We start from the raw sequence: 24518 nt of genomic DNA, 5'->3' as shown, positions 1-24518 counted from the left end.
GTTATCTCAGGGTGGTTTTGTGGAGAAGATGTTGGATAGCTTTGGCATGCTTAATGCCAAACCAGTGTGTACACCGTTGGCGAATCATTTTAAATTGTCTACCGCTCAGTACTCAAGGACGATGATAACATTCGTGATATGTCAAAGGTCCCCTATACTAGTGCAGTGGGGTGTTTAATGTATGCTATGGTTAGTACAAGACCAAGTCTGGCACAAACTATCAGTGTGGGTACTTTAGACTATGGCATTATGTTTGGCAAATAACAAAGTGTTATGGAGTATTATATTGACTATTTGGTCTCGACATCAAATGTCGATGGTTTTGCTCAATTACTAAGCGCTGGTTTTCGAATTTTGAATTAGGAAGTTGTATAGGTTGGGTTTTGGGGGGAAAACCTCTGGGATGGTTATATATACATGTTGTATGTTGTAATCCATGTCTTTTGAAAAAAGAAAGTGAAAAATCACAGTCGTTTTCTCTCGTGGATGTAGGCATTGCCGAACCATGTAATTTTTCGTGTCATTGATTTATTACTTTCATATAATCTGCGTGCTTGTGTTTTTCTGTATATTTCACTATTGGTTACTGCATTATGAGATCGTTTGTTTCCGCTGCCCATTCAGTTGCACAATATATACATTGTTGGCCTATGTTGTAATTGTTTAAGCTTTTAGGTGAAGTGGTGGCTTAACATTGTCAATAAGACAATGTTCTCCATGCCAAGAAGATTGATAAAAATACAATATATATGGAATAATTAGCATCCTGACATGGCTTGCTTTAGCACCCTATGGAGGGGTTTCTAGCAATGGAGGAGAGCTTTGTTGCACAAAGTAATGGATGCTCTGGAGAGGGCTACAAAGGACAATCAGGCAATTCCCAAAAAACTCAAGTGTGGATTTTAATAAGTGAAGGTATTATGATGGCTAAAGGGATTCACTGAACTAGTGGGTATCTAGAGAGAGAGAGAGAGAGAGAGAGAGCTTAATTATTTAAGTGTCAAACAAATCCCCATTGAAGAATGATAGGGTATTTATAAAGAAAACACAAAATGGTGTAAGATGTGGTCCTCCAATAAAAGAATGACATGACACAACTCAATTGATGAAAAAATAACAAATTATTAAGCAAATTCAATTATGAACATAGTTAAGATGAGATAAAATAAAGGGAAACATGCCTCACGAAAACGACATGTGGGAAATTCTTTAGCAGCTTAAGAAAAGGCTAAAGGGTCAAGACTCCATTTAGTATACCCTGGTTAGAGCCCACCAAATCAAGACTCTCTAGAGCATCCCAATACCAGGACTGATAGAGACGCAACCACAAGTCTCTGTCACCAATCCCTTACATAATTAGTAATTAATTTAAAATTGAGCACATGCAAAGTTGATGTTGGTCATCAATTTCACAACTTAAAGCATACCGATACTTTTACACATTTACATTTAACCCTCTATACAAGAAGACCTATAGATGCTCCACAAAAATTCCCATGTATCAAATTTGTTAAATGCAATATTTTTTAATAGTGCAAAGTAGAGAAATTTTTAGTAAAAGCAGGGTTAATCTTTGCAAGGATTCGTTCCTGCATGAGTTGACTTCCAAGAGGCTTTGCCCTTGAGAAATTTGCTCTTTTGGGGGGTCAACTCTCACGGCGCTGGCCCTCGCAGTGATCCGCTCCTACAAGGTCGACTCCCATAGATATGGTTCTTGTGGGGAGTCAGCACTCGGAGTTGTCTCCCACAAGCCTTGTTCATGCGGGGACTCATTCCCATGAGGCTTGTCTGTAGGGACCAACTCCAAGTGAGACTTGTCCGTGCTGGAGTCGGAATTTCATAAGGAGATGGTTCTTGTAGGGACTCAGCATTGTCGTGAGGATTGACTCCCATAAGCCCTATTTGCATGGGGAATCCATTGCTGCAATGCTTGTCTGCGTGGTGCAAGGAACTGCTTTTGAATGAAAAAGAGTTATTAACCAATTAATAAGATCGCACAATAGTCAAATATTATTTATGTGGATTTTTTTTTTTTTTTTTGAAACCATGAATATAGCATTTAATGTGATTTCTTAAATAATAATGCATTATCTTTTAAAAAATATTTATTTTTAGAGAATTTTTTCTAGGGTTAGACACATTGATTTTATGGAAAAAGTTTTTCCAAAAAGGAATTGTCATTCCCATTTTACTTTAGAAAACTTAACTAAGATTGAATATTTTTAATCTCTATGGCTTCTAACAAGAAATTTGTAGGATATTTGAAATATACTTTGCCCTAAACTCCACTCCTGCGGCAGTGAACTCCAATGGGGATTGTGCACACAGGGAATCATTGTCCACCTTTGCAGGGGATCTACTCCTTGAAAGATTTGCCTCGCAGAGACTCCACTCCTTGAAAGAGATCACCGCCTAATGGGCTTGTCCACGCAAAGGCCTCTACTTTTGCAAGCGGTCAACTTCCTTAATTCTCACTAGCTTGTTTGTGCAAGAACTTTGCTCTTTCAGGGGTTTAATTCCCTCAATTTGACTTGTCCATGCGAGCACTGCTTTTGCAGAGGGTCAACTCCCTCAATTCTCGTGGGTCTTGTCCACACAAGGACTCCACTCTTGCAGGTTTGACTCCCCATTATTAAACAGGTCGGGTTCGGTTTTAACCCATCTATAAATGGGTTACCTTCTACTAAATCCAAACCCGACTTAAATGGGCAGGTCATGGGTCACCCGCTGGGTCCATAATTACACTCCATCCACAATCCCCCAAAAATAGCAACAAAAAAAAAAAAAAACACATTTCCAAAGTGCTGCCCCTTCCTTTTTCCTACCAAATCCAGCAAAAGTCACTGCCAAGAAATCCTCGACTATCTTAGAACTCAACCAACATTTGCCTCCAAATAGCTTATTCCAAACACTTTAAGCATAATCACAATGAATGAACAAATGCGATGATGACTCTGAACAATTAAAGCAGAGCACACATATGTCTAGAGATAAAGCTTTCAAAGGTCTCCTAACCTGTAGCAAGTTATTGGTATTAATTCTATCAAGCACAACCAACTAGATAAAAAGCCTTAATTTTGAAGGGGACTCTGGCCTTCCAAATGGAACTATAAAGCAAAAAATAAAAATTTGACCTATTCAGAAAATCACAAAAAGATTTACATGAATAACCCCCTAAAGGATCCAGAGACCAAGACCGTATATCCTTCTCTAAAGAAAAATGGCAGTTATTTAAAAAAGCTAGCAAAGAGAATAGCTCTCCCATCTCCCAATCATTTAACGATCTACAAAAGTGGAAATCCCAAAAAGGCAAAGGACCACCTAAATCAAGAACAAAAGAAAAAATAGACTCATCCTGCCCCGAGCTTAGGCGAAAAAGGCATGGAAAAGAGGTGGAAAAAACTACATTCCCCAACCGAGGATCTTTGCAAAACAGGATATTACTACCTCGACCCTAGGAATTTAGTATGGGGAATGAATAATGAAGAAATAGATTATAAAAACGCCTTTGTTTATGTTGCTAGTTCTCTATTTGTATTGTCGATTTTCGATTGCTTGCAAAAAAACTAAATACCAACTTTTATGGTTTTAAGTTTTTTTAGCAACCTATTGCCAGAAATTTTAATATTCAAAAATAGCTATTTTCGATTAAATTGTTTATTTTATACACTTTTAAATTAAAATTAAAATAAAGTGATGATATGAGTTTAAACATAATTAAAATAAAAATATGTGTAAATTTCAAAAAATTAATAATAAAGCCAATCAAAAAAAATATTTTTACTATTTTTCAATTGTCATGTGCAATAAAATTTTTATTGTAAAGTAAATTTTTAAAGTATATTAATCAAGTAAAATAGTTATAATAATTTTCATTTTTAGTATCGTATTTTTTAATTTGCATTATTTGTAATTATTTTAATCATATTTTTTATAATATTGTTCAATTTGAAGAAAAAAATGTGCATTTTTCAGTTAAGTTTTCAATTTGTATTAGTTTTATAAATATTAACCAAACAAGTTGTTAGTTTCTAATTTTTAGTTTTCGTTTCTATAATTTTTGACAGTGATACCAAATGGCCCCTAAATTTGTGGTGGGAGGGATCCCAAATTCGTTTTTGGAAATATACATGGCTTGGGAATGATTCTTTTTCCATTTCTTTTCTATATCTTTTAAGATTCTCTAAGCCAAATAGAAATATTTCTTTCTTTGTGGATAATGGGAGGGGCTTTCATTCTCTTGGAATCTTCATTTCAGGAGACATTTGAATGATACGGAGATGGTGGAGTTGTCTTCTTTGTTGTCTTTATTGAACAATTGCAAATTATCCTCAAATAGGAATGTTCATTCTTGGTGTCTAGATCATTTGGGAGTTATTTCTTGAAAATAATTCTTTGAATTTTTTACCTGTTCAAATTAACCCTTTCCTATTTATTCCGTTATTTGGAAGGTTAAAGCTCCACTAAAAATTAAATTGTTTACTTGGTTGGTTGTGCTTAACAAAATTAATACCAATAACTTGCTGCAAATTACGAGACCACTGAAGGCTCTCTCCAAATGTTTGTATGCTCAATTATAGGAATTCCAAAACAGCCTCTCACCTCTTTTTGCATTGTGATTTTGCGTGAAGGATTTGGAATAAATATTTTGGTGTTATGGAAGAGAGTTTGGTTTGTCTTTATTCAGGGGAAGATTTGTTAATCACTTCTTTTGCAAGCGTTGGAAAAAAGGAAAGGGCAGCTCTATGGAAGTGTAATGAGTATGAAGTCTTATGGGGTCTTTGGTAATGAAATGCGCGGATTTCTTTCCCGAGAAGTTGAATTCGTATTTGGTGTGGGAAAATATTCAGTTATTGACTTCTTTATGGTGTATCGGGTTTGGAATTTTTAGAGAAGCTAGCTTTCAAGATTTAAATATGGATTAGAGGAATTGTTGTCGGTTTGATTTCTGTTTTTTGATGTTTTAGTTTTTCTCTGGTTTGTTTGAGACTTTTTGGGAGATGCCTTTTCTCCCCCTTGCAAATTCTCTTCTTATTAATGAATTTCTTTTGTTATCACCCAAAAAAAAAAGAAAAATAATAAAAGAGACCTAGAAAAGAGATCTAAGCCTACAGAGATGACCACCTTAGCATGAGGTTTTCCATATATAGAAGTTTCAATGTAAAGAAAACGGCAACATAAGACAACTATTGATCCATAAATATGATTGTTTTCTCACTATTCCAAAGAATGAAACTTGGCAAGATCATACAATCTTGAATGATTCTCTTTGGATAGAGGCAAAGAAGAATAAGGGATACAGGCCAATATGGCAAGGGCCAACAAGGAGCTTCAGCTCTCCACCACTAAATTTGATGTGCTAGGAACTACATATATTGGTTTAAAAAATTAGGTGCACTGTCACTCAAAATCCCAATTGTGAGGAGAGATTGATACAAGCTAGGGTGTTATCCATATTTGTTGGTCTAGGAGAAAGTGCTTTTTATGTCTTCTTTGTGGTGTAACAAAAATGTGGAAAAACATCATCAATTGTTAAAGCATTTCACTCATACATTGATAATAGCACACGGTGAAATTGGGTTCACCCTGGAAAAATGTTTATATCCTCTTAAGGCTAAATTGTCTTGGAGAGGGAGATTGGGACTAAATTGATAATCTTTCCAAGAAGAGACTTCAAATAGAAACTAAGAGCGTATTAATGTAGGATATCCCAGATAATTGAGAAGAATCTTATACTGGAGATCTTTAGAGACAAGTTGTTGGGGTCTCCCTTAATATCCGCGAGAATTACGACAAAAAGGACAACCATAGTGATGGAGGGAATAAGGGAATGACAAATGGGAGATCTTTCTATATGATTCCTGTTCAATGGCCGAATTTTATTCCCCAACACCTCACTGCCTCTTGGCCACTGTTACTCAATTTCCAAATTCTTAACCACTTTGCCTATTTCCTAAGGCATCTTCTTGTAGACATAAGAAACCTTTTGCTAGTACATTGCCCTTAGGGATTCTCCCAGCTGCACCATTCCTCACCTGATCCCAAAATTAATGGGCTTACATGGTCTGGCAATTACTTAACGCATTAAAAAGATCTGCATGTGTGAAGTTTCACAACTTTAGAATACACAATAGCGCGTGAATTATTTAGAACATCTTTATGGCTTTGTAGGCATGTTCTCAGCAGTTGCCAAACCAGGTGGGCAAGTACTCCATGTGTCACAATCCTTGGAATTCTACTTCTATGCTTTAGTAGGATATTGTGATTTAGATGATAGACGTCTATAAATGTGTTAGTTTACAATGGACATTTTTGATTCTCACTTGAAGCAACAAGTAACGTTATCTCATTCCTTAATCCTTGAGAAGAGTTAGAAAAACTGATCTTGATGCATCAAACTCAATGATAAACACCTTGTTGAAATCTAGCTAGGCAAGAACTAGTGTGGTGAACATTGTGTGCTTATGCTTGGCAAAGGCTTCTCAACTTCCTCACTTCATTTGAATGCATCGTTTTTCAATACCCAGTCTATGGAGCACTAATACTTCCATAATCTTTGACAAACTTGCGATAGTAACCAATCAACCCCAAAAATCTTAGCAACATTTTGATTGTCTATGGAATAGACCAGTCTGTCATCATTTGTATTTTAAAAGGGTAAACTAAAACACCTCCTTGGGAAACAATATGCCCAAGGTATTCTACATGCAATTAAGTAAAGCTACATTCATATTTCTTCACAAATAAACTATGCTCACGAGGAGTGGTGAGTACAGTTCGCAAATAACCTGAATGATCATCAAAAGATGAGCTATATATCAGGATATCATCAAAAAATATGAGAACAAACTTACCTAGGTAAGTGTAGAAATCTCGAGCGTCTTGGAGTGATTTAGGGGATATTTATGTAGAGAATTGTCTATTATTGAGAGAGATTATTTTAGGATATTGTTTCCATCTTTAGCATACCCAATTGTATTATAAGTATAATGTATCGACTTGTACAAATTATTCATTCAAGAAATACAGAAAACCTATTATGATTTCATGGTATTAGAGCTAGGGTTTCTATAATCCTAATTAACGATGGCAGAAGGAGCCGTCAATAGCAGAGGGTCGAGCACCTCTAAAGCTCTCAACGTGAGACTGAAGCCACCTCCACCTTGAATTCGAATGGGCTAGACAGCTCGTCCTTCCCACTCTCAGTGGAGAGACTAAACGGAAAGAATTTCCCTCAATGGGCTAAGTCAATCAAACTCGTGATTGACGGAAAAGGAAAGTTAGGCTACCTTACCGGGGAGAAGAAGAAGCCCGCCTCAACCAAAGCTGCAGCTCTGCAGAAGTGGAAGTCAGAGAACTCCATGGTGACTGTGTGGCTGGTGAACTCCATGAAATTTTGGCCTGACACAACCGAGACTTGGACGAGGTGCGAGGGAGGATTCTCGGTCGATGTCCTCTGCCTTCAACTTGGGAAGTTTTCTCAGAGGTGAGGCGAGAGGAGAACCGGCGCAAAGTGATGTTGAAGGAGCCAATTCTTATCAGAAACAATGGGCCCGAAATGTATGCCCTCATTTCAAGAGGAACTCTTGCTGGGACAAACCAAAAAACGCAGAAAGGAAGACCCTGGTGTGAGCACTGCCACAAGTCGGGCCACTCAAAAGATAATTGCTGGGAAATACATGGGAAGCCTGCAGATTGAAAGCCGTGACAGAATCCCAAAAACCGTGGCTACCAAGCTGCTATTGATAACCAAGCCGAGAAACCACAAGGTGAGAAAAATAATAATTCCACTTCAAGTGGCACATTCAATCCAGAACAATTGGAGCAACTCTATAAAATGGTCTCTACCATTCAAGCATTGAGTCAGTCTTCCACAAGTATTCCTTCTGGTTCTTTAGCCCACCGAGGTAATTTTTTGACAGCCTTAAATACCATCTCTCATTACAAATCACCATGGATAATTGATTATGGTGCCTCTGATCATATGACCGATTCCTATCATCTGTTCTCATCCTATTCACCTTGTGCTAGAAATTTGAAAGTTAAAATTGTAGATGGATCATTCTCATTTGTTGCAGGCAAAGGGAGTATTCGAATCTCTGACTCTATAACTCTAGAATCTTTCCTACATGTCCCTAAGCTATCTTGCAATTTGTTATCCATTAGCCAGTTGACAAAAGATTCCAATTGTTCTGCTAAATTCGTTTTCTCTCACTGTGTTTTCCATGACCTATCATCGGGGAAGACGATTGGCAGTGCTAAGGAGTGCGAGGGACTCTACTACTTTGAGGAGGCGAATATGAGTGAACAATGTCAAACTGCAATTTTTGATTCTGCATTTGTTTCTATGGATAGTGAAATTTTGTTATGGCATTCTATGATGGGTCATCCAAATTTTCAATACTTTAGACATTTATTTCCTTCCATTTGTTCAAATAAGACGTCTTCTGATTTTCAGTGTGAGATTTGTGAACTTGCAAAACACCAATATAATTCCTTTCCAAAATCCACATACAAACCATCCAGATCTTTCACTATGATTCACAGTGATTTATGGGGGGCCCTCACACTCTCAATGGTGTGTTACTTTTCTTGATGATCACACTCGTATTTGTTGGATTGACTTATTAAAAAATAAAACTGAAGTCCATTCTATTTTTATCAATTTCCACTCAATGATTCAAACACAATTTCAAACTCACATTCAAATCTTGTGTACTGATAATGGTACAAAATGTTTCAATAATATCTTGGGAAATTATCTTCAAGAAAATGGAATCATCCATCAAAGTTCCGGTGTTGATACCCCTCAACAAAATGGGGTTTCCGAACGCAAAAATAGGCATATTCTTGAAGTAGCTCGGACACTGGTGTTCACTACAAATATGAAAAAATATTTTTGGGGCAATGCCATTTTAACAGCTACATATCTCATTAATAGAATGCCTAGTCGTGTTCTTTCTTTTGCCACTTCTCTCTAAAAATTCCAAGAATGTTTTCCCAAATCTCAGCTCAGCTCTAATCTCTCCCTAAAAATGTTTGGGTGTACTGCATTTTACATGTTCATGCTCACAATAAGGATAAATTGGAACCTCGCGCCATTAAGTGTGTTTTTATTGGTTACTCTCCTACTCAGAAAGGCTACAAATGTTATGATCTTGTCACAAAAAAATTGTTTGCTAGCCTTGATGTCACGTTCTTTGAAACCACTCCTTACTTCCAAAAGCCCTCTCTTCAGGGGGAGAATTAGAGTGAAAATCGGTCCTTTGATTTCTCTATTGATGAATATGTGTCATACATTGAGTCTATCAACACCACTGTCATTACACCATTTCCTAATCTATCATGTACAAAAAACCACTTAAACTCAGGGGGAGATGCAGAAAAACAAAATAACAAGGCGATACTTGTTTACTCAAGGAAGCCAAAATCAAAGAATACGGATAATCTCATACTTGAGGCACCAAGAGAGTTGGAACAAGTGATAGCTCCGAGCAACCATGAGTCCACGCGCAATCCCGATTAGGTAATAGATTCAAATGGCCATGAGCTTCCTTCTGATAAGTCTGCACCTGATGACATCAATTTACCCATTGCTCTCAAGAAACAAACTAGGTCATGTACTCTCCATCCCATTTCAAAATTCATGTCTTATAAAACTCTGTCTACAAGGTATCGTGCTTTTACCTCTAACCTTGATAGGATAAAAATTCCAAAGAATATCCAGGGAGCCTTGGAGATTCCTGAATGGAGGTAAGCCGTCATGGAGGAAGTGCAGGCCCTAGAAAAGAATGGAACTTGGGATGTTATGAATTTGCCGAGAGGTAAGAAGCCAATAGGCTGCAAATGGGTCTTCACGGTGAAATATAGAGTTAATGGGACAGTTGAACAATATAAAGCCCATCTTGTTGCAAAAGGGTTTACACAAACTTGTGGCATTGACTACACGGAGACGTTTGCACCACTAGCAAAATTGAATACAGTTCGGGTTCTCCTGTCCCTGGCAGCCAACTTGGATTGGCCACTTCAGCAACTCGACATTAAGAATGCATTTCTAAATGGCGAGTTAGAAGAAGTCTACATGACGATACCACCAAGTTTCAATAAGAAAAGTGAAGAAAACAGAGTATGTAAACTCAAGAAGTCCCTGTATGGAACTCAAGCAATCTCCTAGAGCATGTTTCCACAGATTTGCGAAGGTGATAAAGAACCAAGGATATTGACAAGGGCAATCAGATCACACTATGTTTTTCAAATAGTCTGAAAGTGGGAAGAAAACAATTCTAATTGTGTATGTTGATGATATAATCCTAACTGGAGATGATACAGTGGAGATGAAAAGATTGAAGAAAGTCCTAGTTGTTGAGTTTGAAGTTAAAGACTTGCGACAAATGCAGTACTTCTTGGGAATGGAAGTTGCTAGATCAAAAAAGGGTATCAGTGTCTCTCAGCGAAAGTATATCCTTGATCTCCTAACCGAAACTGACATGCTTGGATGAAAACCTAGTGGAACCCCCATTAAAGCAGTAAAGAGAGTTGAAGACTGTGGAATATTGGTTGAAAAGGAGAGGTATCAAAGATTGGTTGGTAAACTAATCTATCTATCACATACCAGACCCGACATTGCATTTGCTGTAAGTGTAGTAAGCCAACACATGCATTCACCAAAGGAGACTCACCTAAAGGTTGTGTACAAGATTCTCAGGTATCTCAAGGGTTCTTTGAAAAAGGACTCTTCTTCAAGAAGTATGAAAGCAAGGAAGTAGAAGTTTTCACAGATGCTGATTGGGCAGGATCAATGGAAGATAGAAGGTCTACCACCGGATATTGCACCTTCGTATTTAGTGACTTGGAGGAGTAAAAAACAAAATGTAGTGGCTCGAAGTTGTGTTGAAGCTGAGTTTAGGGCAGTTGCACAAGGGATATGTGAAGGACTGTGGTTACGGAAACTTTAGGAAGAAGTACAGATCACGATGAAATTTCCTATCAAACTCTACTGTGATAACAAAGCACCCATCAGTATCTCTCTCAATCATGTTCAACATGATAGGACTAAGCATGTAGAAGCGGACCGACACTTTATCAAAGAAAAGGTTGAAGAAATAACCATTTGTATGACTTATGTTCCTACCAAAGAACAAATAACAGACATCTTTACCAAAGGGTTAGCCCGACAAAGTTTTGATAATTTCATCTGCAAGTTGGAAATGATCAATATCTATGATCCAACTTGAGGGGGAGTGGAGAAATCTCGTGTGTCTTGGAGTGATTTAGGGTATATTTATGTAGAGAATTGTATATTATTGAGAGAGATTATTTTAGGAGATAGTTTCCTTTTTTAGCAAACCTAGTTGTATTATGAGGATAATGTATCAGCTTGTACAAATTATTCATTCAAGAAATACAAAAAACCTATTTTGATTTCCAATAAGGTTGGACAATGTCATTCATGAGACTTTGGAAGGTTGAATGTGCATTGGTTAACCCAAAAGGCATAACCAAGAACTCGTAGTGGCCACTGTAAGTTCTAAACACTATCTTCTGAATGCCATCCTTGTGTACCCAAATCTAGTGATAGTTGGATCTCAAGTCAAGTTTGGTGAACTATTGGGCACCTCTCAACTCATCTAACAATTCATCCACTACAAGGAAAGGATATTTATCCTTTACAGCGTTCATGTTCAGTGCTCGATAATCAACACACATTTGTGGTCTGCCAAGAGCCATCCTTCTTCTTCACCAATAAGATTGAATAAAAACATGAACTAACCCTTGGATGAATTATGCCAACATCTAACATTTCTTTCACTATTTTTCTATTTATACTTTCTGAAAATAAGGATAGTGATAATGGCAAACATTAGTAGGGGCACTACCTAGCAATAAAGGAATGCAATGATCATACGTTCACTAAGATAGCAATCCTTGAGGCTCTGCAAATAGGTCAGAAAATTTTGATATAATGGATTCTAGCCCTTCATCCTAGCCAAATTGATGTTGTAACTCCTTTGGTGCTCGAAGTTATACCAAGCAACCATGTCGCTCCATTTTAAGGAGCCTCTCCATACCATGGCTTGAAACTATAGTGACATTACCATTATGTTTGCCTTTAAAAGTCACTCTTTGGCCATTCATGACAAACTTCATAACAAATTTAGAGAGATTCCAAGTTATATCACCTGAAGTCCTTAACCATTTAATTCCCAAAACCACTTCATAATCTTTTAGTGGTAATAGAAAGAAATTAACACACAATCCATGGTTTTGCATCGTAAATTTAACCTTCAAACACTTGCTCTAACATCTTAAGGTCCTTCCATCTGCAACCTTCACATCAAACTTGTCACACTGCTCCACAAGATAGGTTAACTATTTAGCAATTTAAGTGTCCATGAAATTATTAGTGCTACCCGAATCAATTAAGATAGTAACAAGTTGGTGTTTTAGGAAGCTACTAATTTTCATGGTTAGAGGATTAGCATAACCAGCTAAAACATGAACTAAAGAAGTAGCAGATTCATCATTATCATCAAATTTCATACCTCGTCCTAATCTAAATAAGGGGGGACATCCTCAACCACTTCTAACTCCTCTACTGGTTCAATAATTAAGAGTCGTCCTTTTTTGCAACAATGCCCTTTATGCTACTTTTCTTCACAATGCTAACACAAACCTTTTGTCATTTGCTCTTTAAGTTCCTCCTAAGTTAATTGTTGGCAAGAGGACTGTGACGAGCAAGTGGTGTAATAGTGTGCCTGACATTTTGCTTGCTAATGATCTTGTTGGAGTGAATTTGTTCTTCTTCCAACTTCTCTTCTTCTAACCATGCAAAGGAAATTGTAATATTCATAGTCTGTGGCAAACACATTTGACCTCCCGCCTAATGTCTGATAGGAGACTTTCAATAAAAATACTGACTAGTTGGCTTTCATTCCAATCTTTAGTCCTATTTGATAGTGGTACTCCAAGGCAGTGCTAGTTTGCCATATTTTGGAAAGCTCTCCAATATTGTCATATTTAGTGGGCCCAAAACAGACAAGTGATCCAAAAACAATTTTTTCTCATAAAGGCATTCTAGAACAAGCTTCAAACTAGTCATACCATTGAATAGCCTCACCATATAGATTAATAGAAGCAATCTCAACTTTAGATGTTTTTGGAATGTGGTGAAAGAAACCCAACCAATAGGGTCATCAATGTTCCCATCGAGGAAATTCCACCTTCATATGAGAAGGATCATGATCACGCTCTCCTTGGTAACCTCGTTCGCGCATATATGGCTGCTCCCTATGATTAGTTTACATAAAGGCATCATCTTCTCTCTCTTTATGGGAAAATGTAATAAGTAGTTTATAGGAGTAGGGAACCTTATTCCTATTAGGAATGTAAAATATACCAATCCAATTCCTCTTAATAGACTCCATCCTAATTGATTTGGGAATCATAGCACATTAAATAAAAATCCCAACATTAAATAATCCTAACATTAAGTAGAATCCCAATTGATTTGGGAGTCATAACACATTAATTATAAATCTCAATTGATTTGGGAATCCTATCATTAAATAGAAAATTCCAATTGATATAGGAATCTTAACACATTAATTAGAAATCCAATTGATTTAGGGATCCTAACATGAATGTCTATATTTTTTTATAGATGCCTAAATTTTTTTTAAGATGACAAAACGTCTACTACAACTTGAATGTGTGAAAATTGGGAAATAAAAGTCATTCATTCCAGTGTTCATAAAACTAAGTATAACATTGCAAGGGTTACAAACCACAATAAAGTTTGGATTACCTAGCATAGCGGATAAGTAGATTATCGGGCTTGAAATCACCATGAATGATGCCAACACCATGCAGAGTTTCTAGAATATATAACATCTCTATGGTGTAATAAATACATAGCACTTCTTCCATAAACCCACCCACAACCACGTAAGAGTTGATAGCATCCTGCACTAAGTGTTCACAAAACACAAGTGTCACAATAGAATGAAATGGAGTGATTAAACTAAAGCAACTACAAAATTTAATATACCTACCTGAAGTGTTCCATGAGATAAATAATCACAGACTAGTATGCTGTAGTCAGAATAAAGGTGCAATCTCTGTGCAGCTCCAAAGCTTGGTCTCTAATAAAATGAGGAAATTAAGAGCAAGTGGTATTTCAAAACTAAGAATAGAACAACTAATATGAACACCAGGAGATGACATACTTCACTATCTGGAATACGCATGTCAAGTTGACGATACATGTAGAACTCCCAGGCGAAAGCAGGTTTCTGTATCTGCAAAAGATTGTACGAACTATGAGGGTATCCAACAAGAATTGATGCACATTAAGAGAATTGGTCAATAGAAGTAAGAATTACCTTCAATGCAACGACTTCATCTGGATTACTGTTGACATATGCTTTAAATACTGAAGCAAATCCACCCTGACCAGCACAACCCTTGATCTGGTACTTCTTTGAACCTTGGCATTCATATCAGAAACAGTTATAATTCTTAAAATAAATTTCCTCAAATATGATTTCGGCCACCACCAAATCCCAATATTATAATGGCAGCGTTTCATTTATCAACCAAGAAACGCTATGTGTTCACTGTTCAATCACATTGGAATGCCTAAAACAGAACACAAATCAGATGCTTGACAGCTAAGACCCTTCACTAGCTTCTCAGAATTTATAATTGTACTTCAAACATGAACAAAGAACAAAAACATATTTACAATAAAAACAAGTCCCTAATGTGAGCAGCAAAAAAAATACTAAAAAATAAAATACTGAGAAGATGTTTTTAATTGAAACATGAAAAAGGAATCACCTATATCAATAACCTTATTTCTAGACAAGTTCCGCAAAGAAGATAAAGCCATTTTTTTGGGGTAAGCCTTAGCACTAGGATGGTATCCCTGAAACAAGTATCACAAAAGTGAGCAAAAGCTCAACAAATAATTCAATTTCTAATTGTGAAATCACGCCATTAATAAATTTTCTTACGTCATATTTCAAGATTTGATGCTTCATCTTCTTTAATAGAGCCTCAATAGTGGTATTCGACCAAGGATTAACATATTCTTTTCCAGGCTTGACAGATTCACTAACATAAATCTACAAAAAAAATGCACAAGGATCAATCTCACAGCCCACAGGTATAAAACCACCACTGTTTAAAAAATCTCAGAAGAGAAACACTAGAAATCTACAGGTCACCAAACTCTGCTATGAAGTAGGAAATTGAGATTCAACAATAGAATATCCAAATGAAGAAAAAAAATGGCATAATATGATGTTTAAGAATACACAATAGGCTGGTAAAATTTAACAGAAACCGATGCATTAGTTCCAAAAGAGTATACAAACATATCCACAAAATAGACAATTTGTAATGAGGATGCTGCCTTTGATTTTATGATTGTGGGCCCTGTCTGCAAAGATATGACACCTGCTATGATTATTGGTGAGGATTCTGTGATCAACGAACACCAAGACATAAAGCCTTAGAATGAGCAAATGACCTGACCAAATGAAATTCTTAAATTTTAAAACTTACAGCAGTTATTTAGAAAGTATAATTTCTACAAATAACTCTGCCTGTGATGCACTTAATATCCTAATTTTTTCACACACAGCCGGTCCCAAGCCTGAGTAAAGGAGGAGGATTGCATTAGGTCACTGAAAGCCAGCGTAAAATTTGTCAGATGACTATGATATGAATCCTGACCGAATATTTTTCGTTATAATTTCTACAAATGTTAAAATTAAAAATTAAAAAAAAAAAGGAACTGTTTCTTACAAACATGATTTTCAAGCAGAAAACATGGCCCGGCACCTGAGGGATCCCATGTCAATTATTTGTATATGCTGTTTTCTGACTGAAAATTCTGCAAACCCTTTATTAAAGTCCCAGTCAGATGGTTCAGGAAGATTGATCTCATTCCTATTCCATGCACAGAAATTTTCTAAAATATTATCCTTTTTTCTTTTGGAATATTGTTAACTTCGTTGTCATATTCTAGAATAATCATACATTTGTGCAAAAATGCAGCTTTCAAAGACAACATCAAGCTAACATATTTATGAATCCCATCAAAACTACATGCATACAGAGACAAGTCGATGAAAACATTCAAGTACAAAACAAGAATAGAAAGCCTCAGTCAATGGTCCATGAACTATCTATAGTTGAGGCTGGCTATGCTGGTTCTCAATCAACTTGAACAACAAATGTATTGAGACAAATATCAGTCCCAGCAAGTTAGATTTTAGAGAAAAATAAAAACATAAAAAGAAAAATGAAAAGAAAAAAGACTAGCTATAATAATATTGCCTACCATATTAAGCTTAACTTTAAAAAGAAAAAAAAAATTCATTTTAGTTTTTTTCTTTACCATAAGAAACTTGATCACAATTTACACACATCTATGAGGTCTGAATGCCCAAAACTTAGTTCCTTCAAAGTAAGAGCATTTTTCTCTTTGATCATTGCAAGTAAGAGTGCAATAAGGATGCCAAAATGCAGGCACCACCTATCCATGTGGTGACGCAAGACCTCCGTCCTTACTCACAAGGGATAAACCTAATAACTTAAACTCAATTTGTCCTATTCAACTCCACAAAAAATCTCTTACAGTCATATATTTATAGTCCTAGGGTGTTTGATAGTCAACAAAAGAAAATAAGTAAATTGAATAAAACTAAAATACTACTTCCCTAACAGCTAGATTCCTAAAAGCTACTAATTTTGGACCTACTAAAAATAATATTAGAAAGTATCACAAAAATAGGGAAAAAAATAATATATCAATGTCATAAGATTGAGTAAAATGCATTGATGTTGCTTGTACATAAGCTTTGAGGTTCCCCATCATTCTCCCCTTGTTGAAGAAAATTCAGCCTTGAATTTGAAACATTTCAAGGATAAATAACGAAAGAATCAAGCAATCTCATAGATAAACAATATAATCTGCATGCATCAAAAGTATATAGGAAAGCAAATCGGCAGTCATTGAAGACAAATAAATAAAGAATTATAATTCCATGTATGCAGTCTTGCTCGTGCTTTCAACCTTGAAGTCAGCAGACTTATCTTCCATGGGCCGTTCACTCTTTACAATTTCCATCTTCTCAGCTTCTCCTGTGAATTCTTTGGGCTTAGGTGCCAATTTTGGCACAACTCTTATTTTCTCAGGCCCTATGCTAATTCAACAGCTTGGCTTTCAACTCTGGGTCAGCAAACATCTCAACAAGTGTTTTCTTTTTTCTCCAACATTAACATTTTTTTTTTCCATCATTACATGCTCTATTAGGATGTCCAAATGAATCAGAGTAATATTAAGCAGTTTTAACATGTTATTAGTTCTATGATTGTTGGCAATTGCCCCATGATATTTTGCCTGCATTTTCTCCATGATATGCAACCATAAGGGCATAGGAGCAAGAGGTATAAACATAAGTAGACATCACACAATAGCATACACAGCAAACAAGCACCATGGTTCACATTATGAAAGGTTCTACTTATATCATTCATCCAACAAGGCAACACTAGATGGATCCACTCAAAAGAGTTTAAATTACATTACAGATATGACGTTTAGCCACCACACCCCCCCCCCCCAACAAATAAAATTTATTTTGTTTACGTTGTCGCCCTGACGGCCCTGTGACACCTAGCATACATGGTAATTGAGAAAATAAACTGAGGAAATCCAATAAAACAAAAATATTACCTTTACAATTCTTAAGATTCCCAAAATCTACTACTTTGGGACTTACTAAAAAATACTTGTAGAAAACATCGCAATATCTTAAAATTGAGCAACTCCAAATGCCTTAATTTTGCCCATATGTGACTGCTTGACATTCTCTGTCTTATGGTTAGTGCACTAAAATCTATTTAAAAAAAATCTTTAAACTAAGGAGAACCAAGGAGTACGTGGCCAACATTCATAGGTATGATATCACACCAAACATTATATCAAAATAATCATCCATCTGGATATGAATTGAACATCTTTCACAAACATGTAAGGTAATGTTATCAATCCAAGATATCCTATGAGGCTCTAGGTGAGGTTCTGGAAAAGTTGTATACGAGTGAGACCCTGTTTGTAGAAACCATATTCATAGGGCATCTTCCATCAAGATTGTGCAGACATTCCCTCTACACTTGAGAAAGGTTTGGAAAAGCTTGAATTTGTGCCCAAGGTATAATAGATTGCAATACTTTGTCCAATCACCATATTGCTGGACTAGTGCATATACCCACTGCTACTATATATCACCAAAGGTACTCAAAACATTCTACTCATCTAAAACCACAATTTGACTCTCAATTTTCAAGAACTATCTTCAAGTCACCTTTAATCTTGAGTATCACGTAGAAATGAAAGAAATCACTTAGAAAACTCACAAATTGTAGCCACAAAACCTGATTTTTAATACTGGCAGTGGCAATTTCTAGCATTTCGTGCAAATTATTGCACTTGATTGCAATATATTGTGCCTGCAATCAAAATATCATACTGTAGATCAAAGTATCATGCAGAGAACCCAAAATATCATGACTGGAGCAATTCCTCGTGAATCTAGAACCAGGAAAAATCTATGGCAGATTCCTACTTGCAGACCATGCTTCATGTGGCACATGCACCACTGGCGAGGCACCTCTGACGATGAAACTCCAAATGAGGGTAGATCAGGGGGAGAAGATTGCAATGGTAGTGGCTGTCTGATGCAAAAAGCACAAGAAGCCTGGGATTTGGGAAGACCAATGTCTAGGGAATTTATCTCCAGCACATGGGGTGACACGGCTGGTCAGATGGTGAAATTGAGGGGAAGGGTTTCGGGGATTTCTGTTTTCATTGGGATGGATGGTGTTGCAGGATGGTCTCTGGAAAGTGGTGTTCAAAGAATTGGGAAACATCAGGAATTTTCAAAAAAATTCATAACTGTTTTTTTTTTACTGAAATTTCATATCAGAGAACAAGAAATCAAATCAGAGAATACGAGAGACAGAAATAAGGGAGACTAGGAGAAAATCAGAGAGAAGAGAAGGAAGAAAAGAAGAATGCAAGGGGCAGCTTTAAGGATTTGAAGCCATTAGTAAATGTAAAAGAGAAGGGAAGAAGAAAGAAAGGGAAGAGATAGAGGTGATACAAGGGAATGCAAGGGGCAGCTTTAAGGATTTGAAGCCATTAGTAAATGTAAAAGAGAAGGGAAGAAGAAGGAAAGGGAAGAGATAGAGGAGATACAAGGGGAAAATCACACGTTCACTTCAAATTCAAATTCAACAACCAACTTCTATATGAGAAAACCCCACACATGAAATTACACATATACCCCAAAAACAACATTAATTTACATAACCCTAAAACACACAAATATTACAAACAAACCCCCAAATGCATATAATAGTATGCAAATTAAACTAAACACATAATAAACTGCTAACAAGACACAACAATCCCTTGACCCGATTCTTCTTAATTATTCTCCAACAAGGATCTTCCCAAGGTCTTGCTTCTTGTCCTACATCAACATGTCATACTTGCCTATAGATGCAGTCTCTCCATTAGACGTGTAGCAGCTGTCTATAGATGAAGTCTCTCCATTAGAAGCGTAATACTTGCCGATAGATGCGGTCTCTCCATTAGATGCATAATGCCTTCCTGTAGACATGGTAGATGTGTCATACCTTCCTATCAATGCATTGTACCATACAAATGCAGTGACAATCTATTGCATCTTTCGATGGACATTGTGATACTGCACCTATCATCTAAAACTGATGAAAATAAAACGATTATTATTACATTCTTGATTAATTTTGATTACCTAATTATGATATGAGTTTTAAAATCTGTCTTTGAGCATGATTAATTAATTTTAAAATATTGTAGTTGATTTATACTTGGAAAATATTTTATATTATAATTGAAGTAATATGAGTAATTTTATGATCTGGAAGCCGAAATAGCCATGCTGTGATTATCTATGAAAATTTCCAGGCATAGATTGACTTTGAGCTTAGAAGTTTTATTCGAAATGAAAAATTCGTTTCTTGAGACAAGTATTATCCAGCCTCACATGCTCTTGGCACTCCCTCCTGGGCTCCTATGCTTCAAATTTTAAATTGAAATTATTTTGAGCATTAGGGGCGTTTGGCAAAACTAAGTGTGCGGGGTTGAACATCAGATTCAAATTTGATTGGTGAACCAATTCTGAATTAAACTTGAACCAAGCACTGAATTTAAAATCTGAATTATTTTAATTGTTCAATATCTAATATTTGAATACATGTTTTTCAATGTTAACCTTCCCAATGCTTAGGATCAAAAATATTTGATAAAAAAAAAATTCTTGATAACAAAATAGGAATTCATTAATAGAATAAGAATATACATTAAGGAAAAAAAAAAACCACGACGAACTAACATTCCAACACAATGCCAATCGCAAGGAATACTAGAAAAGCTCACCCCTTTAAAATTCCCTTGTCCCACACACCAAAGAGAAGCTAAATAATGTATCTTTTCCCAAACCAGCACCTGAGCCGACTTCTTCCCTAGAAAAAAGTGCGCATTACACTCCATCCCCAACCCCTAAAAACAACCAAAAAAAAAAAACAGCACATTTCCAAAGCACTGCACTTTCCTTTTTTCTGCCAAACCCAGCAAAATCCACTGCCAAAAAATCCTCCACTGTCTTAGAACTCACCCAACATTGGCTAAAATACCAAATAGTTTATTCCAAACACTCCAAGCATTACCACAATGAATGAACAAATGCGATCATGATTCTAAACAATTAAAGCAGAGCACACATAGGTCTAGAGATAAAGCTTTCAAAGGTCTCCCAACCTGCAGCAAGTTATTGGTATTAATTCAATCAGGCACAACCAACCAGATAAAAAGCCTTAATTTTAAAGGGGACTTTGGCCTTCCAAATGGAACTGTAAAGCAAAAAAGAAAAATTAGACCTATTCAGAAAATCTCAAAAAGATTTACACAAATAAACCCCTGAAGGATCCATAGACCAAGACCGTCTATCCTCCTCTAAAGAAAAATGGCAGTTATTTAAAAAGGCTAGCAAAGAGGATAGCTTTCCCATCTCCCAATCATTTAACAATCTGCAGAAGTGGAAAACCCCAAAAGGCAAAGGACCACCTAAATCGACAACAAAAGAAGAAATGAATTTATCCTGCCCTGAGCTTAAGTGAAAAATGCACAGAAAAGAAGTGGACAAATCTACATTCCCCGACCAAGGATCTTTCCAAAACTGGATATTACTACCTCTACACATCAGAAATTTTATATGGGGAATCAAGAGGGAATAACTCTTAGAGATAGCTTTCCATGGGCTCTCCAAAGAACATCTAAATCTCAAATTAGTATCCCACCCATTCTCATCTAACTCATGCTTACTTTTAACAACCAAATGCCACAGAAAGGAATTCTCAAGCAGAAACTGCTAAAGCCATTTAGCCAAAAGGGTTGTGTTTTTGGATACTAGATTTCCAACACCCAAACCACCCTTCTGTTTAGACCTTCCCATCACTCCCTGACCACCAGATGATCCCTAGTACCCCCTACCCCCGACCAAAAAAAAATTTCTCTTAATCTTCTCAATTATATTAACAGCCCCTGCTGGAATCTTAAAAATCAAAAGGAAATATAAGGGGATACTAGAAAGACAAGCATAGCTAAGAGTAATTCTACCATCAAGAGAAAAAAGAGCACCTGTCCACCCATCCAGTCTTTTAGAAACCCTTTCCACAAAAGGATCCCAAAAGCTAACAGATCTAGGATTACCCCCCAAAGGAACCCCAAGATAGGACAACGGCCAATCCAAAACACTACACCCACCTCCACAAATAGCTCCCTAACATTCTCAGCAGCCATATTGATAGTTGTGATACCGCTCTTACCCATAATCATCTTATGCCCAGAAACCTTCTCAAAAACGTGAAGAAGACCCAAAATATTCTTAAAGGATGGTTTATGATCCTTTAGAAAAAAGATATTATCATCACCAAATTGAAGGCGTGAAACCTTGACCCTCTCTCTCCTCACTTTCAAGCCTTTCACTAAACCTCTATCCACTTCCCTATCCACCATCCTACTCAAAAAATCATCCACTAAAACAAACAAAAACAAGGAAAGACGGTCTCCTTCCCTAATCCCTCTCGTGGCCTTAAACCAAGATTTAGACACACCATTAACTAATACCGATTTGCTCACATTAATTAGACAGCCTCTAATCCAACCCCACCAACTATCCCCAAACCCCTTCCTCACAAAATCTTATCCACAAACTCCCAATTCACTTTATCATAAGCTTTCTCAGAATCCAATTTAAAGATGGTACCCTTCTTTGTTTTCTGCGAATATCCTCCACAACCTCATTAGCAACCAAAATGGCATCCACAATTTGCCTATCCCCCACAAAATCACTCTAAGCCTTGGAAATAGTCCTATCAAGCACTGTATGCAGCCTATTAGGTAACACTTTCGTGATAATTTTATAAACACTGGAGACTAAGCTAATAGGCCTATAGTTTTATATCTTAATAGATTTATTTGATGATTTTATAAACATTGGAAACTAAGCCAATAGGTATATAGTTTGATATATTAATAAATTAATTCTTCTTCGACACAAAGGTTATGAAAGTGGGATTGATTCTCTTGCTTAAAATCCCATTCTCGTAAAATTCATTAAAGACCTTAAACAAATCATCCTTAACCACCTTCCAACAATCTTGGAAGAAAGAAACATTAAAACCATCCAGTCCTGGAGCCTTATCCCTCTCCATCCCAGAAACCTTGGCCCTCACTTCCAAAGGTCTTTCCAACCAACCCACTTCCTTGTCAAATAAAGGGTCCCACTCTAATCCTTCAATCATAGATCTGCTAACATCGTCCCAACAATACAATAAAAATAAAATTCAACGACTTCAGCAGCAATTTGACTATGATCAATTATAATTATCCCCTATCCACTACCAACTCCCTCATCAAATTCTTCCTCATTTTCCCTATCACTATCCTATGAAAAAATTTAAAATTACTATCGCCATCTCTGACCCATTTAAACTTCATCTTTTGCCTCCAACTTCTCATTTCCTTGAAAATCACCTTTTCCAACTCATTCTTCAAAGAAACTTTTCTCATCTCTTCCTCCCTTGATAGAGTATTATCTTCTTCCTTCCTATCTAACTCAACCAACTCTCCTAAGATACTCGCCTTTCTAAACCTTAAGTCTCCAAACACCTTCCTATTCCAATCTTTCAACTTCTTTTTAACCTTTTAAATTTTTTCATGAATCTATAGCCTTCCTAACACCTTTCCACATCCTCAGTCCAAGAATTCCTAAGGGCTAAAAAGAACTATGATCCAACCACATATTTTCAAACCTAAAAGGCGTAGGTCCCCAAGAAAAATTTCTCAATTCCAACAAGATGGAAAAGTGATCAAAACTGGGCCTAGGTAAAATAGATTCAGAGAGACTGGGGAACTTGTCCTCCCAGTCTATACAAAAAAGGAATCTATCAAGCATACTTACCACCACTTTGGCCCCACCCACCGACCACGTAAAATTAGCATTATCAAGAGGAAGGTCACTTAAACCACACTCCCTGATAAAAGAGTCAAAACTCAACATAGTCCTCCTTTCTTCTCTCGAGGAAACCTCACCACATTAAAATCACCTCCCACCATCCATTTTGGAGCACAAAATTCGTACAAATAACCAACCTCATCCCAAAAGCTAAAGTTTTAAATTTAACATAATATTTTCTTGTGATCCCCAAGCTCTCCCATTAGGTTATATTGACTCCTATAATAAGTCTAAAACACCTTTGTAACCAAATATATGGTTCATATGGACTTTATCAAACACATCCATAAGTGTATCACACCCCCGCCCCGAGCTTCCATCAAGGTCTCCTACACAAGTCATGGATCTAGGAACATGACATTCAGACATTCTCTTATACTGCAACTACCAACGTCCTCATCGTAATTCATCTGCGCGTCTGTGGACCTCAAATTTTGCCACTATGGGCATAGTACAAGTTCTCTCATGCGCATACCATATGAAGATAAGTAATGCTAGAATTGATGTAAATGGTAGACTCTCACCTGCTTTTGCTTTATTTCTATCCAATTCCTACTTTAATTTCTTTTTATCTCTCATCTTTATTTCTTCTATTTTCTCACTTCCTCTTTATTCTATTATTTGTTTTAGTCTCTTTTCTTTCTCTCCTTTTTCTTCATTTTCTCTCTTATCTCATTTCCTCTCTCCTCTCCCTTCTATTATTTTCTCTCTTTTATTTTCACTCCTCTTTTTGTTATTCTCTCCTTTTTCTCTCTTCCTTTTTCTCTCTTAAATTCTTTCACAATTTTCATTTCTCCCTTAAAACCATCAAAATCCCCTTTTTAAACAAATACATTCAATCACACATAAGCATCCATACACTCACACACAAAAGCACCTAAA

General features: G+C 36.5%; 1 protein-coding gene across 4 annotated transcripts in view; it reads right to left on the bottom strand.

The window, feature by feature from the left end:
• LOC131148609 (mitotic checkpoint serine/threonine-protein kinase BUB1) overlaps nt 1–24518 on the bottom strand; it is a 41968-nt gene that overhangs the window by 5519 nt on the left and 11931 nt on the right. For all 4 annotated transcript variants that reach the window (XM_058098442.1, XM_058098441.1, XM_058098443.1 and 1 more), the window contains exons 5-10: nt 15015–15125; nt 14839–14926; nt 14382–14485; nt 14226–14297; nt 14052–14141; nt 13805–13962 (exon numbers count right to left, since the gene is read on the bottom strand). In XM_058098442.1, coding sequence (XP_057954425.1) covers nt 13805–13962; nt 14052–14141; nt 14226–14297; nt 14382–14485; nt 14839–14926; nt 15015–15125 — 623 coding nt within the window. The remainder of the gene's footprint in view (nt 1–13804; nt 13963–14051; nt 14142–14225; nt 14298–14381; nt 14486–14838; nt 14927–15014; nt 15126–24518) is intronic.

Source organism: Malania oleifera, chromosome 2, assembly GCF_029873635.1.
Source record: "Malania oleifera isolate guangnan ecotype guangnan chromosome 2, ASM2987363v1, whole genome shotgun sequence".
NCBI classification, from domain to species: Eukaryota; Viridiplantae; Streptophyta; class Magnoliopsida; order Santalales; family Ximeniaceae; genus Malania; species Malania oleifera.
Note: the sequence above shows the minus strand (reverse complement) of the source record. Positions and strands in the feature narration are given on the sequence as shown.